The sequence below is a fragment of the Leuresthes tenuis genome, unplaced genomic scaffold, assembly GCF_036924035.1.
Source record: "Leuresthes tenuis unplaced genomic scaffold, fLeuTen1.0.hap1 SCAF_6, whole genome shotgun sequence".
Taxonomy (NCBI): domain Eukaryota; kingdom Metazoa; phylum Chordata; class Actinopteri; order Atheriniformes; family Atherinopsidae; genus Leuresthes; species Leuresthes tenuis.
Genome location: NW_027325360.1, coordinates 23,891,013 through 23,910,522, shown reverse-complemented (window position 1 = coordinate 23,910,522; position 19,510 = coordinate 23,891,013). Strand labels below are relative to the sequence as shown.

At 42.8% G+C, this 19,510-nt stretch overlaps 1 protein-coding gene across 1 annotated transcript in view; it reads left to right on the top strand.

The window, feature by feature from the left end:
• Positions 1–19,510, top strand: part of hmcn2 (hemicentin 2) — a 42,872-nt gene that overhangs the window by 7,603 nt on the left and 15,759 nt on the right. The window contains exons 6-41 of the mRNA XM_072388342.1: positions 45–151; positions 241–361; positions 451–714; positions 830–974; positions 1,326–1,447; positions 1,697–1,969; positions 2,370–2,511; positions 2,807–2,934; positions 3,512–3,625; positions 3,700–3,858; positions 3,955–4,149; positions 5,506–5,601; positions 5,741–5,868; positions 5,953–6,097; positions 6,692–6,804; positions 7,959–8,118; positions 8,235–8,394; positions 11,080–11,207; positions 11,355–11,606; positions 12,548–12,631; positions 14,281–14,472; positions 14,560–14,690; positions 14,811–14,955; positions 15,075–15,201; positions 15,304–15,461; positions 15,855–16,133; positions 16,217–16,359; positions 17,126–17,255; positions 17,375–17,593; positions 17,702–17,815; positions 17,905–18,092; positions 18,191–18,287; positions 18,382–18,543; positions 18,656–18,769; positions 18,956–19,152; positions 19,408–19,489. Coding sequence (XP_072244443.1) covers positions 45–151; positions 241–361; positions 451–714; positions 830–974; positions 1,326–1,447; positions 1,697–1,969; positions 2,370–2,511; positions 2,807–2,934; positions 3,512–3,625; positions 3,700–3,858; positions 3,955–4,149; positions 5,506–5,601; positions 5,741–5,868; positions 5,953–6,097; positions 6,692–6,804; positions 7,959–8,118; positions 8,235–8,394; positions 11,080–11,207; positions 11,355–11,606; positions 12,548–12,631; positions 14,281–14,472; positions 14,560–14,690; positions 14,811–14,955; positions 15,075–15,201; positions 15,304–15,461; positions 15,855–16,133; positions 16,217–16,359; positions 17,126–17,255; positions 17,375–17,593; positions 17,702–17,815; positions 17,905–18,092; positions 18,191–18,287; positions 18,382–18,543; positions 18,656–18,769; positions 18,956–19,152; positions 19,408–19,489 — 5,514 coding nt within the window. The remainder of the gene's footprint in view (positions 1–44; positions 152–240; positions 362–450; positions 715–829; positions 975–1,325; positions 1,448–1,696; positions 1,970–2,369; positions 2,512–2,806; positions 2,935–3,511; positions 3,626–3,699; positions 3,859–3,954; positions 4,150–5,505; positions 5,602–5,740; positions 5,869–5,952; positions 6,098–6,691; positions 6,805–7,958; positions 8,119–8,234; positions 8,395–11,079; positions 11,208–11,354; positions 11,607–12,547; positions 12,632–14,280; positions 14,473–14,559; positions 14,691–14,810; positions 14,956–15,074; positions 15,202–15,303; positions 15,462–15,854; positions 16,134–16,216; positions 16,360–17,125; positions 17,256–17,374; positions 17,594–17,701; positions 17,816–17,904; positions 18,093–18,190; positions 18,288–18,381; positions 18,544–18,655; positions 18,770–18,955; positions 19,153–19,407; positions 19,490–19,510) is intronic.

The window sequence follows — 19,510 nt, the reverse complement described above, 5'->3', positions numbered from 1 at the left end:
CACATTGAAAATTGAATAATCTCTGTTTTTTCTTCTTCCACAAGGTCGGATAGTTGGTGTAGAGCAGGGCCTTAAAGAGCTGTTGAATATTCCTAACTCTGCTCGTGTCATTAGCCTTAAGTTTCCCAGACCAGGAGCCTGGAAACTCAAGGTATTTCTCTTGTGGATAATCCATAAGTATGCTTCTTTTACTTTTTTGTGGAAATTCTCAAATTGAATGTTGTTACTTTCTTTCAAAAGGTAAGCTGCAGTGGGCGTCATACTCTGAGGGTTACAGGGGTCAGCAATCTAGACTTTCGGGCTGGTTTTTCCACTGTGCCCGTTTCAGAGTTCAACCACACCAGAGAAAGACCAATAAAAGGTGTCAACAGGTTTCTCATAGCTTCATGAGTCTTATTTGACAGAGATTGTGTGGTGAAGATGACTTCATGCCATCTTTCCTTGTCTCAGGACTTCCAGCCCATGTTATGCTAAAATGCACTGGCCTGAAGCCTCCGGGTTATCTTAGCCACATGGAGCTCATATCAGGCTCAGGGCGCTCCTTACGCACTATCCCCATACCTCTGCCTTCTGATCTCGGCCAACGAGGGCTATGGAGTCTCCCAGAGTTCCGCACCCCTCCACAGAGCTTCTTTATCAAGATAACAGGCAAGGATGAGGAGGGCTTCCGCTTCCAGAGGCTGTCCAGTGTCTCTTACACCAACATAATCCCAGGCAAGAACCCCCACCCTCACGTGCAGACATGTCTCACCAAAGCCACTCAGCAGTGTTTCTCACACCCCATCAATCTCCCACGTAAAATTTAACCTTTGTTTCCTCCCTTGGGTAGATCCCCCACTTGTGAGAATGCCGGACGTGGTGAAAGGCTTTTACATGCAGCCAGCTGTGATTGGCTGCTCAGTGCAGAGTGACATTCCCTACAGGCTAAGATTCACCAAAAGTGGGATTACACTGGGAGAGGAGAAGCTCTTTCAGTGAGTCTTTTTTCTGTTTGGCTTGCCATTCTCTTGCTTCCTTCTGATGCTGCAGCTCCTTGTCCCCATGACCTACTTTAAAGACTCTAATTAAGGCATTTGTACTGCCTGACGCCTTCTAGGCTCGCCTGTCAAGTAACTGATATACACAGTCCATTTTGTGAGCTTTACATATATGATTCTGACATATTGAAAAATGAACAAAGCATCTGTTCTCTTCTGGTGTTGATAATTCACTTTGGATTATATGGGTGGCGAAAACTTCTTCTGTGTGCCAGGAATACTAGCTTACAGTGAAATAAAATAATACTTTTCTTCCACTCCAGCCAACCACACTTGTCTTTTTCTTAGGAATTCTGATATAGCATCATGGAGGATTGCACATGTGTCAGGTGAAGATGAGGGTGCATATGAGTGCATAGCACAGAGCAGCGTGGGACAGGGACAGGCCATAACACAGCTCACAGTTCAAGGTATGTCATACACAAAACAATATAAGCACACCCTGCCTCAGCTGTTTAGTTTGCACACATCACTGTCCGAGCAACGCTTTGAAATAAGTTCCAGACTTTTTGATTTTATCTCTGCTTCATTTATAAAACATCAACCAGATGCAAAGCATGCCAGCACAAACATTTGTTTTAAAAGGTAAACTATTTCTGTTCTGTTTGCTCACCGCTGATAAGTCTAGTTATGTTTTGGTTGTGTTTCCACAATAACAGAGCCTCCTCCGGTCTTGAAGCCTGCAGAAAATGTGACTTCCTCTGTGGGAGGTTTGGCTGTGCTGTCCTGTAAGGTGGAAGGCACCATGCGCCATAACTTGACATGGTATCGAGCAGGTCGTCCCATCCAAACCCGCACAGGGAGGGTGAAGCTGCTGTCCGACTTGTCCCTCCAGATTAATGGAGTTCGGACTCAGGATGCTGGAGAGTACCACTGTGTGACCACCAATGCACATGGAGACAGCAGAATCACAGTGTGGCTTTTTGTCCCAGGTACGGTAGGATGATACCCTGCAGATCATCTGCTTAAACACTTAACACACCATGGCCTCGTGGCTCCTTTCAGGCCCCCATCATCTGGTTTCCATTACTGCCTTACCTCCTCATAGTCATAGTGAGCCACTTCCTGTATAGAAAGAAAAAAAATCTCACCAGCTAAAAAGAAATGCTCGATAAAATGTGGCTTTTATTGTTGCCATGCCTTCAAATAAGCTTCGAAAACAGGCAAATAAATCTGAAGCTTGTCTTCACCGAGTGATGATGTCAGACTTTAAGGGCTTGGTAATTACATCAAGTTTACTGTTGTTAATCCTGTGATAGGGACGTTATAAATGACATCATGCTGGCCCTGAGTCATCGTCAAGCTTTTGCTTGTATTTTTCTTCAATTACAGAGCCTCCTTCTGTAGTAGTTCAACCCCAGGCCCAGGCATTCTCCCGAGGCGATGAGATCCGCTTAGTCTGCTCTGCGTCTGGCTCCCCCCCTCCACAGCTCTTCTGGAGCCATGGAAACATGTTCCTTACTAATCAGCCGAGGTAAGGGAACTCTCAGCCCACTCAGCACCTCCGGCACAAAGGACACTGAGAATCATTGCATTTTACTTTTACTACATGCACAATTGCCAAATCTTGTTTGTGTGGCTTAGGAAAGTTAAATCTGCTGATGTAAAGTTTTTTTGTCCAAACCAAAATATCTATCTGTGGAAATCCAATATTAAAGAGACAAATCTATCCCATGATACCCAACAGAAGAAAGATTTTGAGAGGAATTCATCTGCGCATGTAATGTAAAGTGTCAACTAATATGAATACTGTTGATTGTATGATGCAGGTTCAGTCAAAACCAGTTTGGAGTTCTGACCATTAGAGGGGCCCTCCCAGAGGATGCTGGGAACTACACTTGTCTGGCGACCAATGATGCAGGGACTGCCTCTCAGTCTGTGTCACTAACTTATGCAGGTAATATAGAGTTGTTCAGTTGAGCATGCCAGTGTGAAGATATGCTGTTGCTGGAACTATTTTAATTATTTCAAGATTCAGCCTTTGAATGCAATCTGGTGTGAGTCCACCTTTGAGATTAACACAAGTATGTATGGACGCATACTGGCCTGTCTCTCCCAATGAGGTATTCCTCTCCTTGTTCTGTGAGTGCTGACAGTTGTAGACTTTTAAGTTTTAGTTAGAACTGTCAGTCAGTGCTTGACAGAAACCTTAACATTGATAGACTATGGCAGCTCCTTTCCACTGCAGGCTGGTATCATACACACTTCTCTCTCTCTGAATGTCATTTTTAACAACACTGACCTGTCAAATCAGTGAGATGCTTGTAAGGAAGATAATCTAATCCATTCAGCTCAACAGTCTGTCTGAAATGTAAGCACTCTCATTTTATTTACATTTTAACTTTGGCCATTAACTGTAGCCATTACTATTTTAAGCCAGCATTACATTGCTGATGTTTTCATATCTATCAGTACTGTATGAAAAAATGGTACTTAGCTATGAAATAAAAACCTTTATTGCTTCGCTCCTCTAGAGGTGCCGCGGATTGAAGTTGCACAGCAGGCTGTCCTTGTATCTGTTGGTGGCGATGCAACTCTGGAGTGTAAAGCCACAGGTGTTCCTCCTCCCCATGTCCACTGGTTCAAAGGTAAGTTAAGGCCAAACATGGTGTGAAGATGTCTTTGTTGGAGGCCAGTCGTCTTACTTTGTTTGTGTTTCCAGGGGAGCTAGAGGTGGGCTCTGCTCCTTTTGTCCAGCAGGATGTGCACCGTGGGACCTTGCACATTCGGGGGGTGCAGGAGGTTGATGCTGGTCAGTATAACTGTGTGGCAAGCAGTTCTGCTGGAACCTCAGCTGGCTCTGTCACACTGGAGGTTGGAGGTGAGGCCACACATCAGGGTTCCATATGAAACTTTTTTTTCCCCACTCAAAGCTATACAAAGGAAAATTCATCCTGTACCACTCATACTTCCACAGCGGGCCCATTGTTCTCTGAGGCACCAGTTGACGTGACAGCTAATGTTGGAGAGAATATCACACTCCCTTGCATCGCCCGAGGCTTCCCACAGCCAACAGTAACCTGGCGCAGACAGGATGGCAGACAAATTCTTGCAAGGACAGAAAGCCACAGCAAAGCAATCCAGACGGAGAACGGACATCTTCTAATCCAGAGTGAGTTGGCTGTGAAACACGATCACAGCAAAAAGCTTTGGTGCTCAGAGCAGGCCAAAACAGCCTCATGGTTTACTTGCACTGACTGGCATGACTTTCAAATCAGTATTTATAGAAGAGGTTCCACCTTTCATACCAGATTTCGCTAACATTTTCTTAAGAGAGGGGGCAACAGGATGTCATTGCATGTGGTAGAATTACAGCATATAGATAACTCTCAAATATCATTCCTGCAAAAAGTACGACTAATGATCTGATAATGTACCATGTTATAAAAAAAAAACTAAAAAAACCCATCAAGGGACATTTTGGACGTATGTGTCACAGAATATAGAGTATAAGTTAAGGAGGTAAGGTTAGGCCAACTTTCTTCCCTCAGTTTTTTAATATCTGTATCATTTGCTTTCTTGGCTTCATTCACTTCATCTTGTTTTCATTCCAGTGCTACCTGTTACCTCAGTAATCTTGGGACTGTGCCACACACTGCATGTATAATTCTGTGTTTACCATGTTGGTAACACTTCTCTCAGAGCGCTCCCTTGTGAGTTCTAGGCTCAAACAAACTCAGGAAAGACAAGTATTGGATTTCGAGTCTCCCTTTATATGTCTTCCCTTGGTGGAGGATGGTGGTTTTATTTTCACATAACATGCCAGGTTATTTAAATGTTATTAATCATTCTGCAATTGTAGATGTTTTGTTTTGTGAGACATCTTAACAGGACAAAGTTAGAGTCAGTCTGAAATATGTTTAATACTGGCACTGTTCTTCTGTGTGCTCCTGAGACTAAATGTTTATATGTAATATAATACTGGAGAGGAATGGACATATTTGCATGGTCTACTTCTGTTGCTGTTTCCATTTGTGGGTGCTGTCTGACCTGATTAGCCCAATATGTCGCAGATGGCTCTAGTTTTTTACTGCCATTGTTTTAGAAAGGGTCTCTGTCCATGTCGCGTAACATGCAAATCCATCAACTCTTATGGTCCTGCTTTTAATGTTTTAACTTGAATGCTTTATGTCTTGTCATCACCTATTATAACACTGGCCTGACTAGCTTGACATAATAACTGAATTATAGGTTGATCTTGGGATGGGATCTCCAGGGAAATCACTGAGTGGGACATGTGTATCAACTGTCAAGCAGCTGAGCCAAACCTATAAATCCTACAATTTTCTATTTTTACCTCATAATTACAGGAAAGTCAAACTGGTGATAAATGTTAGTTATTGAGGAGGAAATCGTAACTGCAAATAGTATAGACTTAATATTCCACATGAACAGTTTTCTCTCTTCCTCCGAGTGTGGAGATTCTCTTGTTGCACATGTGTTTCTACTGATGTGTGTTATACTGCAGGTGTCTGGCTGGATGATGAAGGTCTATACATCTGCGAGGCCAAGAACCAGTTTGGAACCATCAAAGCTGTGGCCAGAATTAGAGTTACTGGACTGGGTAGGCTTGTCGGCTCTTTGTGATCCCATACAGAATATGTATTTCAGAAACAGTGGTGCCAACTCCAAAGCCTCCTGTTGCCTTAAAATACACATTTTCATGCTTTTATTGATTGTCTTTACCTTTCCTTTGTTTGCAGAACCCCCTCTCTTGGCTAAAACTGCTCCAATCATCACCACTGGCATTGGCCAGTCCCTTAGCATCCCTTGCATGCTGCTGGAAGGAATACCTCTCCCAGAGAGGCACTGGTCCCAAAATGGAAAACCTGTAAGTTAGGCTGTTACGAAATACATCTGTTACATGGATCATTTCTGTGGCTCTTTTTAGATGAACATTTTATTGTTTGTACAGGTCCAGCTAAATGGGAGGATGTTCTTGAGGAGTGATGGCAGTTTGTACATAGAAAAAGCCAACCCAGAAGACACTGGAACTTATGTCTGCACTGCAGTAAATTTAGCGGGCTCTACGAACACCACAATCAGCCTGGAGGTTCACGGTAGGAGACTAATGACATAGAGAGTAGTTTAGAGGGCTTATTCACTGGATGCCAAGAGAACCACAGTCACATTCACTACACCCAGCAGTCAATTCTTTAGCTTGGGATGAAAGCTTGAGTTGAGGTACTGGCTCAGCAAAAAAATCTATTAGATAGCCCCTTTAAATGCGACAAATTGTGTCTGAAGTTTCAAGTCAATAATTAGAACATTTACCAAATTTGATTTTCAATCTATTATTGAACATGAAAGCCCCTTTCCCAAAGTATCAAAGAATTCCTTTAAGTTATTAAACACTGGTTTGGACCACAGAATGCGATTTGGACAGCGAAGCCAAGAAAATCTGCTGACTCAGCATGGAAAAAATTTGAATAACCGCTGTCATCACAGAGAGTGGCTTCATTTATTGCATGATCTGAAGAATGGTGTGATTTTATTTGTCAGCACCTGATGACAGACGGACCATATTACAGTTTGTATTGAAGATATGCCTCAAACTCTGATATTGCTGGCTGGCTGTGGTCAGTGATAATGATGTGGACAATTTCTTCACAGTTAGTCAGACAGCTGTGTTTTACAACCTGCTTCCTCCACAGTGCCCCCAGAGATCAATGCTGGCCCGTACCACTACATAGCCAATGAGGGTGTTGCCATCACACTGTCATGTGAGGCCAGTGGAGTTCCCAAGCCAGATGTTGTCTGGTCCAAGGTAGGAAGTTACTCTTACAACCCAAATCTACTCATCTGAATTATTGTTGTGGCTGCATCCCACAAGCTCATGCATGTCTAATTAGCTAGTTTCAATTCCCACTGTATTTTCCAGTGAGGGTCACACTTGGCATCCCTTTGGATCAGTTAACCAAAGGTGACAGCATCAAAAATGTTTTTAGGAGAACTGACTGAAATTTTAATTTAAATTTCTAACTTACTTTGTATTAGAGGCAGGATGAGTATTTTGGGATACCATTTTACTTTGCATAGCTGTCGCAACATAAATGCAGTTATTGTTTTTGTTTTTTCCTCTTCATCATATTCATATTCAGTAAGTTTCTCCATTTAAAACAGTTTGTGGTGCAATCAGGCTTTGCTTAACCTCAACACAGAAGATGTAACCATGGCAACTTAACCATATTGCTGCAAGACTATGAGAAATGAAGGAGTATTTTATTGTACCTTAGGAATCTATTTAAAACCTCCAGAACAATGCTTCATCATATCATGAGAGGAAAAGGTAAACAGCTATGTGCATCGAGGCAGAACCAGTGTCAGCATGCTCTATCTACTCAGAATAGAAAACGACAGCACAACTCCTCTGCCTGCTTTGTTGTCATTCAGTGAAATGGCTTTTCTACAAGCCATTTCTTATAGCACATGATCATTTATGGAAGTGTAAAGAATGGATTTGGCAGCTGCAGTCATTAAAAACAGGGACGTGATCCTTTCCATGAACAAATACATAAACAAAAACACATCAGAATAAATACCCAACATTATAAATTAGTCTAATTGTTGAATAAGGTCAACAAGCCATTATTTTCAACATATTGCTGAACTGAGCCAGATCTGCTTCCTTACCTTTTCCCTACATTTTCAAAGTGGTGCTCTCAAGACTGAATTCATCTTCTTGTCAGATAAAAGTGAATCTGTTAAAGTTGTTTTATGTTCAAAGCAAGTGCTTGTGCAGCAGGCTGCATTCTTGTGTGTATGTACTGCAGATAGAGAGCGATTCAAGGGTGGTCTGTAATTACATTAGACATCAAAGACTGAGTTGTTACCCTCAAACGAAGCTGAGTGTTTTTGCACTGTTGTGTGGCTAGTTCTTACAGCACATTCTGTCTGGTCTCATGCCTGCTATTCTTCCAGGGAAGGCAGGTTCTGTCCAGAGACCTCTCATCTCTTCTGCCTGACACAGATGGACACCTCCACCTCCCCCGTCCCACTGCTGACGATGCAGGCATCTACATCTGCACTGCCACCAGTCCTGTGGGCTACGCTAGCCGAGAAATCCAGCTCAGTGTCAACTGTAAGGCAAAAAAACTGACAACAGGCATCTAAACATAGTCGGATTTGAGATAACCTCATTCTAAATATGGTATTCAGAGAAAAGCGATCTCCTCATTTATTTTTTTTCTTTTAAAGCAATGCCAAAGATAATGGGTGTTAGTGGCCATGACAACACTGTAAAGATGGCAGCTGAGGTGGGGGCAGAGGTAGTTCTCCCCTGTGAAGCCCAGGGAACTCCTTCACCACTCGTCACATGGAGCCGAAATGGACATCCCATCCCCCCTGTAACAGCTGGGTAAGAGGAAGTATTAGCTTAATCTGGCAATCAGCATACAGTAAAATCAAACATCCAGTGAATAACGACAAGAGTTCTTACCATTACCATGGGGCTGACTAAGTCAGTATCTTACTCAGGTTTTACACAAGACTCGGGTTGAGGCCGGCTGCCACTCAAAGCTTCTGCTTATGTTTGGAGTTCATTTGATGATGCATTCAAAGGGCTGCAAGGCAAAGGCAGCCTTACCCATCGGTTAAACTGAGGCAAAGCATCTGGTCCCACATGGCCTGATTCCTCACTTTCATGTATAGCCATTCTAGGTGCAGACAGGCTGGCTGACAAGAAACACATACTGGACAGATGACAGACAAAGTCATACACAGACACCAGACTGGTTCAGGGGAGGTAGAAGAATGACAGAGGAGTTGAAAGCTATGGTGACTCAGATACTGTATGACTTGTGTGGGGCCAGGAAGAAGGAAATATTGGGGGTGGAGTGGGGGGATGCCAGGAAGAAGGGAGGAATATGAACTGACAGAAAAGAGATACAAGCCATGTCTGCCTGATGTTCGGATTCCCCAGGGTGTTTCAGCAGTAAAACAACATGCTGACTCTTTACTAGTCGTGTCTGATGAGAATAACACATCTCTGTGAACAACCCCCACGTCCAATGCTTTGCATATGCCGGACCAGTGGAACCAGGCAGGCCATGTAAAGCAAGAATCATTCCCTCCAGATACATTCTGTGGGTCAGGGGAAATGACCAGGGGGTGCTGATTGAAATTAATTTGAATGGGTGGGCGGCAAGATTTCTCCCATGTACATATATTAAGCCCTGTACTTGCAAAAAGCCTGATGGGGGTTAGCGAAGACAGAGAAATTCAGTACTGGGTCAGTAGATGTGCTAATTATCCTAATCCTGATCAGGCCAGTTTGCCTCAGTTAGTCTTTGTGTCAGTCTGTGTACACAGATGACTTGACACTAGTATAAGGAGTGATGGATGAGCGATAGAGGTGGGTCGAGTCTTGTGAGTCTGCGTGCTGCCAAGCAACAATGCTGCAGTCTGAGTTCTGACTGACCAGTGCAGTGGCAGTCATTTGGTTCTGATGTTGGATTTAGATGCTTTTCCTACGGCTGTTTGAGGAGGTGGGGGAGGGACTTTATACCATATGGGCTGCTGAAATAGAGAGCTCTTTGTGCTTCCAGCCCGTTTCCACTTATGTGAACATGTTATTGTTATAATTCAGTTGCTTAGCAGACACACTTATCTTTGATAAATTACAGAGGTTCGTTTACTTTTCTGTATATAATGCTTTTACACAGCTGCATAGCTTTTCATGCATTTTTTTTTACCATATACTCATGTACACTGTTGACCTACATTATTTTTTTAACCTACATTCAATTGCTGTTGTGGTTATTGCTACAAAGCATGCTTTTGGGGTAGAGCTTGGTGTATGCGATTGCCACCATCTGTCCACTTATTTGTAAGTAACAAATGGCTGGTTGTGTGTAAACTTTGCTTTCCACATGGTTATTCTCTGAGGAACAAAATATTGATTATGGAGACCTGCATAACCTTGCATTCCAGCCTCACCATTAAGTCAATTCAAATTCTCTCTGTTTCATGAACCCTATGATATAAACACAGCTGTTGCTGCACAAGTTATTGTTCCCAATAGGAACTGTAGGGATCTTTTTGAGTCCGTGCCTTTTCCTATTGTGATATCATCAGATCAAATGTTGCTTATACTTTTACACTGTAACTACTTGTGAAATAGGAATTGTGTAAATAGCAGCACTGGGAAGATCAGTGGGCCCCGGTTGAAATAGACTTAATTTGCTCTTAACTGTTATCCCGGTCAGATCCATTTCTCTTCAGTGCAACAGAACAATGACACTGAACAAAACCATAACCAAGTGTCAAACAAAAAAGTTCATCTCATGTCCCTGTCACATTCTCTCATGCTTGTTTTATATTTAGATCTCAGCAAGGGGGGCTGCACGGTGGTGTGGTGGTTAGCACCGTCGCCTCACAGCGAGTGTTCCAGGTTCCACTCCCGGCTGGGGCTTTTCTGTGTGGAGTTTGCATGTTATCCCTGTGGGTTCTCTCCGGGTACTCCGGCTTCCTCCCACCGTCCAAAAACATGCATGTTAGGTTAATTGGTGACTCTAAATTGTCCGTAGGAGTGAGTGTGAGTGTGTGTGGTTGTTTGTCTCGTTTGTCTCTGTGTGGCCCTGTGATGGACTGGCGACCTGTCCAGGGTGTACCCCGCCTCTCGCCCAATGACTGCTGGGATAGGCTCCAGCCCCCCGCGACCTGACCGACGGATTAAGTATAGAAAATGCATGGATGGATGGATCTCAGCAAGGCACATTTAAAGTGAACGAAATACAATGTGAAGCTCTACACCCTAACCTTTTGCATGTTGAGACCAACAACTATCAAGGCTGGTATCGTAGTGTAGGATTATCATTAATATACAGCATTATCAGCTGCTCACTATTATAAATACCAACCAGTCTTTATAAATATTTTATTGTTTATGGGCTCATACAGTATAAATGTGTGTCTGCTCCACAATGTAAACAGAGAAAAACTATTTCAAAAAGGGAAAGATCCTCTCTCAAAAACTGCGTCTTTAGATTTGCAGTGACTCATCAAGTGTTTTCTCCATTTCTTTGCGAATACCACTCCCCAGATTCACAGTTTTGCCTACAGGCTCTCTGAGGATCACCGATGTGCGTCTTATGGACAGTAAAGTGTACACCTGTACGGCAGAAAATCCAGCAGGCAATGTGTCCCTGAGCTACAGCTTACATATTCAAGGTAAATCCGTGGGGCTTCATCAACAAACTAATGTCCGTAAAGCTTAAAGCTTGTTTTTTTCAAAATGCTATCTTGCTGATAGTTCTATGTGAATACATAATTAGGCATGCAACTTAGTTGTACTTAATATATTCTTTCTGTTTTAAGCTAAGCCCAGGATTCAGCCCGCACCCACACTTCTGAAAGCCCTGCTTGGCCAAACAGTGACTCTGCCTTGTGTGGTGCAGGGTGAGCCGAGCCCCGAGATCAGCTGGTTTCACAACGGACAGCCTGTTGGTTTAAAGAACATTACGCCTCTGAGGATCCAGCGAGTCAGCCTCGCTAATCAGGGAATCTACCAGTGTGTGGCCAAGAACAGTGCTGGACAGGGGATCCTAGAGATTAAGCTGGAGATTCTGGGTGAATATCCCAACTTCAATTCTTCAAACCCTGTTTTATCACTTTAAAGTGAACCAAAAAAGTGCTCAATAGTTTTTGCTTGAATTGTACAGACTGTTAGTGTCCTGGTTTCAGGCTGTCTCAGTGTTTAGAGGTTCCTTCACTTGAGGTACATTTGCTTCATATGCTGCAGGTGGATAATGGACCTGTTATAAAAGTAGTGGTTTGTTCTCGAGAAGCACACTTGAGGGCAAAGTGAAAGGCTGTCTGTCATAAAGAGTGAGAGACATGATATAGTTTATAAGTAAAATGATTACACACAAGTCATCTTATGCTGGAGGAACAGGCATTTGGGTCTGGATTAAACATGTTCAGGGAGGGCATTTTAGAGGCTATTTAACATTTTGACAAGCTCATGTGAGGGACCGTCAGTGCCGTAAGCCGTCCGTTCAAGTCTCTGTCAGCTTGTAAGAGTCTATAAAGGTTGCAGTATCAAGCATAGACATAGTCTTGGTCTATTAGTCATTAGATTATTCATGAATAATATTGCTGCTCCTGTTTAGTACCTCACAGTGCCTTTAACATTAAAATGCCACTTCTTCCTCTTCAACTCAGGTTCCTCTTCATCCCCAGTCTTAATTTTTTCTTCTTATTAAGATAATTATTGTACATGTACATGTACATTGTACATTCTTTGTATTTTGATCTCTTTTAAAAAGAAGATATCTGATTAATTGTGTACTAATAATTTGTTTTTGGGTGTAAGAGCTTGATGTAGATACTCTGAATTCTGATACTGAGATGTTTGATGACTTACAACAGAGTTTTTTTTTGGATTATCACAAAGGGTTTCTGTTGCTGACTTATTTATGCACATTGAAACTCTGACTTATTCTTATAGCACTTATAAGTCACCTTTTGCACTTTAAACTAAGATTTAACATGTTCTTCTGTCCTCACAGAGGCTCCGTCCTTTGTAGAACCTGGAGATGCCATCATGGAGAAAACAGCAAACAGCAAGGTCATCATCCCTTGCCGTGCTGAAGGTATGAAATAATTCATAGATAGATTAGACTGCTTAAGTGCAATAACAGGGTGTGACTGAAAATTTTCGAGCCAAGGTTGACGCTTCTTCCTTATGGTTGTTTTTGTGACATAGGGAGAAAAAATTTGTACAACATCAATAGGATGTTTTGCTGTCATCATGGACTTGCATGGTGACAGGATTCCCAATCATTTTAAAAGGTACAACCTTTTTAATTACAGAACTTATGGAAGTGGTTGTCCACATGTTCAAACATATTTGTGCTAACAATGCAACATTCTGGGAACTCGCTGTTTTATTAAAACACAGCGAGTACTAGTGCACGTCTGTGGATGCACTGATGGACACTTGCTCTCCAAAAGCCCTTGTAAACAGGTATTGTTTGTGTGGAGCTGTGCCATGGAAACCACCTCGATGAGAGAAGGTGAGGACTGTGTCTTATGTGGTGCAACAGCTGGAACATTGGTCTGCCTGCTGCTGCAGTGAGCCACATCTGCTTTCCTCTGCGCCGTGGCCTGCTGGGAGAGGAATCCTAATTACAGGCTGCTGTTGGCAGATAAACGACAGAGATGTCTGAGCTCGACTATGAAGCAAAGGAAGAGGAGTGTGAAGCCACACTAGCCCTCCTTCTATCCAGGACATTCAGGCAGGCAGATCACCATGTTTCATAGGGCACATATAGAAATGCTTGATGCGCTTGACACTGTAGAGAAGTAGTCAGAAGCTGGAAGCAAGGCTTCCCTCACCTTGTTGTTCTCTTGACATCTATCTAAATGAGCAAAATAAATCAAGTCTCTGCCGGAATGATATTAATAATTCGTCAACAAGCACATTTCATTTGGTGGAGGTAATTATTTGAGAAACACATGGAACAGATAATCACCGACTTTTAGCCCATGCAAAGAAAAAAGTCAACTAATGAGATCAGTTAGCTTCTAAAACGGAACATCTGTATGCACTTCCTCCCAGCAATGAGATAATGAATTTGCTCCAGAACTGTAAACATGTGTTCAGAGAGGCAATAGAGGATAACATCACCTATGATTGTCCTGGTCTCCTTTAGTTAGCATCTCATGTACTGGGTAAGCATGCAGTGTTTGATTTCCCCATCTCACCTGTAATGGCTGTGTTTAACACCTGGTTTTCGTCCATCATGCAGCTCTTACATAAAGACTACTTTTTTTTTGTCAGGTATTGTAATTGTGTCAGGGGTAAAATCTTTCTCATTTTCCCCATTCCACCCAGTAATCCACAAAACACATCTGTTTCAGGCTCCTGGTTTAAGGCAGCTGTGTCTTTGAACTGTTATCACAGCTCAAGACTCTCATTTTGGTGTTTGGTAATAAATCTTGAGTCCTGTGTGTTAAATATTACATCTCGCATTGCTCAGTATACTGTGTTTTCTTTTTTATATGACACTGACCTTGGACTCTTATGTCTGTAGGCTACAAGGGCTCTAACTATTTTGACACAGCCTTCCATGCTGTCCTGACAATAACTGAAGAGCTGGCGTCTTCTAGTCTGGGCTGCATGCCCAATACGTTCTCCAGTAGAGAGCCAGAGGTGGAAGTAACTGTTTTCTTTGTCAGAAGTAGTCAATAAAGCTTTCTGTACTCAATCAGGATCCTTGTCTTGTCCTGATATCTGCAGGTTCACCTCGTCCCAAGGTACGCTGGTTCAAGAATGGCCTAGAGATACACCCCGAACAGTCAGAGTTTTCTGTAGCAAGGGATGGAGATCTTGTAATTAGCACAGCATCTGCCAGCCACAGTGGGGACTTCAAGTGTGTGGTAACCAATGAGGCAGGCTCTGCAGAGAGAAAGACGAGGCTAAAAGTAAATGGTAAGAACTACTTCTACTTCTTGTGCTGGTAACAATGCAAATTATTCAAACAATGACACAAAACCATTTTCTTTTGTACTATTTTAGTTCCCCCAGAAATTCAAGATGATGGCCAGCCACTAAACCTCACTGTCACCTTGAAGCAGCCTCTCACTCTAGGCTGTGATGCCTTTGGGATCCCCTCTCCATCAATAACCTGGACTAAAGATGGTCATCCTGTGAGTATGTCACACGTATACAGTAGCTGTACAATGCCACCAAGTGGCTATTGTTTTAATGACAGTAAAAAAAAAAAAAAGTATAAAAAAAGACATTCAGAGTTGATAATTTATGTCCAGGTGGATAGCCCTGGGGTGTATCTGCAGAATGGGAATAGACTGCTCAGAATCTACAGAGTTCAGCCTGAACATGCAGGGAAGTTTGTCTGTACAGTTGAAAACTCAGCTGGAGAGGCACAAAGAGTACATAACATTGTTGTCCAAGGTAAGCTCATAAACCAAATATTTTATCATGCCAATAAGTCACTGTTGCAGCTCTGTTTCAGTATGCGTTCATAAACTCTTGTAGTAAACTAGTCAATGGACATCTGATGTTTTTCCCAGCTCCACCAGTGATCTCAGGAGCATCTCGACTGCAGGAGTTAACTGCGGTGCAGGGCCAGGAGCTGGAGTTCCAGTGTCGAGTTAGTGGACGACCGGCGCCCCAAGTGGAATGGAGCCATGACGGAGAGTAGGGATCACTCACAGTTGACTGATGTGACATACAGCAGAACACACAAGACGGAGCACTCATTGTATTGATCGGATCATCCATTCTTTCCCCTCTCTCCAGAGTTCTTTCCCGTGATGGAGACCCCCATGTGGAGTTTCTGGAAGATGGTCAAGTGTTGAAGGTGAAATCAGTAAGACTGAGGGACCAGGGCCTTTACCAGTGTCTGGCCAGGAACAGTGCAGGAACTCAGATGCGCCAGTTCAGACTCACAGTGCAAGGTGTCTATTTATTTTTTATTTTCAAGACACATGCCATACACCTTTATGCCACTACCATGGCTGAAATTTGTCTTATTGGCTGGATTTATTTGAGGAAGATTAAAATAACTTGAACTAAAATGGAACAAAATACTTAATTAATTTGTGACTAAGCAAGTGAGTAAGCTTAACCTCTAAACACTGCCTTATTCATAAGTTTAATTCTTTGAGCAGGGCTCAAGGGGATTTTTCTATCGCCTCAAGAGCATTGGCTCTTGCCAATTGCAGCAGTGCAATAGTGCATTTTAGAGAGTTTCATGTACAAAACACGTCAGTGCACTGTGGATCTATTCATTCTGTGTTTTTGGTCAGTAAAAACCTGACTGGCTGTCAATGATCTGTCTTTTTCTACAGCTCCACCATCCATCAAAGGGGTGAATGAGACCTCAGAGGTGTCAGTGGTGCTGGGTTTCCCAACAGTCCTCCCCTGTGATGCTGAGGGCTCACCTACACCCAGTATCACATGGTTAAAGGACAATCAACCCATCGTGTCCACTCCACAGCTGACATACACCCACGGTGGGCAGGCTCTGCGACTGGGCTCAGCACAGGGAGACAGTAGTGGCGTTTACACGTGCAGAGCCACAAATCCAGCCGGCACAGCTTTCAAGCACTATTCTCTCAGTGTTCAGGGTAAGACAAATATATACCACTGGCAGGTAAACATGCACAAGACAAGTTTGGTCAATGTTTCACTCTTTTCCTCTTTTCTTCAGTCCCACCACAGATAGAACGGGACTCGTCTTCCTTTCCATTTGCTAATCAGGAAGAGAAAGTGAGGATAAATGCAAGTTTAACTCTGTCTTGCTTGGCCAAAGGTTTCCCTGAGCCCAAGGTTGACTGGTTCAAGGATGGACAGGTTGGTGTGTCATTCTTGCATCTCTTAAAACCACAAGTTTCAACTGTGATTTTCATGAAACAAAGTCAAAACTCTGTCAGCCTCTACTGGCGACCAGTATGAACTACAACAGCCTTCACAAAACATAATTCTTTAACACATGCCACCTCCTCGCTCAAGATTTTGTGCTATGAGTAAGCAAGTTAATTATAGCAGAGACATATCCAAGTAGAATCTAGTTATTAAACATCTTAGCTGTGACTGTGAGATCCATATTTCCCCTCTCAACCTGTAGCTTGATATTTTGCTTCTTAGTATGTGAATGTGCAGAAACCCTGCAGAATATTTCACATTCTGCAGGGTTTCCAATAAGGAGCAGCAGAAATTAGGTTGATATAAGACTTATGTACGCTTAATTGTTTTCCATCTTTTGCATATAGTTGGAGGTAGTTCCTTTTCAATTACTATCATTATGTTTGCACAACACAATGTAGCCTGGGAACTGCATTTTAAAAGAAGAAGAAAATGTTTTTTTCTTCTTTTAAAAAAGTTGTTATACTTTTAATACTTTAAAAAATTTTTGATGCTACAACAGTTCATTGTAACATTTGACATGGAGAGTAAAAAAAAAGGAAAAGATCAGAAGCTGAGCAACAGAATCTGAGATATGTTGTTTATATCTCTGCCTTGTTCTCTTCTTTTTCTTATAGAATGCCAGGAGCAATATTTCACTAAGACTTTAAACTAACCTGTGCGAGTGTGTGTGTGTGTGTGTGTGTGTGTTTAGTTGCTCACTGGAAAGAGTGGTTACTTCCTCCATATAAAGAATGCCATGCTATCCCACGAGGGGCAATACACCTGTGTGGTCACTAACTCTGCAGGAGAGGACAAGAGAGACTTCCGTGTCACGATTCAAGGTGTGTTCAGTTGGTTAAGATTTGAATAATATATATATTTTTTTATAACAAGGTCTTTATTCTTGAAATGAAAAAGTTTTGCTGAGTGATCTGAACTAAGTGAGCTGTTTTCTTGCTAGTTCCTCCGATCTTCCAACGGGTGACTAATAGGGAAGCAGCCTGGGGTCTGGGACACGAGGGTGATGATAACAATGAGGATATGGTAGATAAGCGTGAGGTTGTTCTGGGGCATTCAATCAGCTTGTCCTGTGAGAGTAATGCCATTCCCCCACCCAAACTCAGCTGGTACAAGGATGGCCGTAAACTTACCTCTGCTGATGGTGTGGTGCTACTTCCAGGTCAGGGAACACTCTTTCATGAGTGATTTCAAACAAGTTGCTTGATTGTTCTGTATGAATAGGATTCAATATTTATGGTTAAAGTTACTGTTTAATTGATTCTATCAGGAGGACAAGTGCTGCAGATCTCCCGAGTGCAAGAAGATGATGCAGGAAAGTACACATGCCAGGCTGTTAATGAGGCAGGGGAGGACCACATGCATTTTGCACTGGAGATCCTCAGTAAGCAAGCGCATATAGTTTATAGAGTTAAACAATAAAGCATTTGTTAAATGATACACAATGATTTCTTTAATTTTCCACCTCCTTAGTCCCTCCTGTTATTATGGGTGCATCAGAGGAGTTTATGGAGGAAATGGGAGCAGTGGTCAACAGCACTGTGGTACTACATTGTGACTCGACTGGACACCCAGCTCCAGTCATCTCCTGGCTGAGAGATGGGCAGCCGGTGCGCACAGACTCACAGCATCATATCAGTGAGGATGGGGCTCAACTAAAGGTTAGTTGTTACAGACAAGAGGATTTTTTAGCAGTGTGAAGCCAGATCCACTTAGGACATCTAGTACTGATGAATAACACTTATGTCTGAACCTCCAGCTCCTCAGTGTCCAGGTTTCAGACATGGCTGGGTATTTGTGTGTGGCTGAAAATAAGGTTGGAACAGTTGAGAAGCTCTTCAGTCTGTCAGTACAAGGTAAAAGACCACTTCATGTGTATACTTAGAATATCTCATGAAAAAAGATGTGTTGACCCATATTGAACTCATGGACACCAAAACTGTATCACAGTACCTCCTAAAATAACTGGGCCAAAAGAAGAAGAGGTGAGTGTAATCGAGGGCCACATGGTGTCATTGCTGTGTGATGTCCAAGCATACCCTCCGCCAGAGATCACCTGGACCAGAGACGGGCAGGTCCTTCATTTCAACACCGGTATACATATTCTTCCAGGTCAGCCCCAGGCCACCTACAGTAGCCAAGTAATTCTCACAACAGCAGTATTTCCTGCCTTGAGATCTGATTCTGGTAGTGATATTACATTATATGTATGTACATATCCCAGGTGGACAGATGTTACAGTTGCCTCGAGCAAGACTGGAAGATGCAGGGCAATATGTGTGCACAGCCAGCAACTCAGCAGGGCAGGATCAGAAGAGCATTGTCCTCAGCGTTTATGGTGAGCAAACACAATGTGACCCATCTGCACAATTCAGCTTCATATACAGATGATCAAATCTCAAAACACTGTTCACACAAAAGAGAAGATGTTTATCTCAAGCCAGCTGTGATTAAGGACAGTTCAAGAGTGAATCATACCAATTCTGATCAGATATATCTTTCCACTGTGTGTGCAAACTGACAGTCCTTCCCACTCTGAAGCCCCGGCACGATGCTGAGTCAGACTTGGTGACCCCTCAGGTTGGCTCTTCAGTCACCTTGCGATGTGAAGCCCATAGTGTTCCTGAGCCAGAAGTCACGTGGTACAAAAATGGGCTTCAACTAGCTGCAGGGAATGGGCTGAAGATTGATCGTCACCAGCTGGAAATCATTGGAGTTCAGGTCAGGAAAAATTCATTACATCATGCAAGTGTCACGGTGCAAATAAAACAAAATCCTTTTTAAGGACTTTCAGTCTTGTTTTTCAGCAGGGCTCATCAGTTTAAATGCTTACACGTTTAATGTCTGATGTAAACATATTTATCTTTTATTGCCTACGTCACATGATGATTGACCTGAAAAGAAACACATGCTTAAGTTAGCTGCAGGCAATAGCTCTTGGTGCTCGTCATCACAGACTTTTCTGTGTTTTTTCAGACAGCAGATGGTGGCACATATACTTGCAAAGTGTCCAACGTTGCTGGACAGGTGGACAGGACATTCAGACTGACTGTTCATGGTAAGAATACCTCTGGAGTAA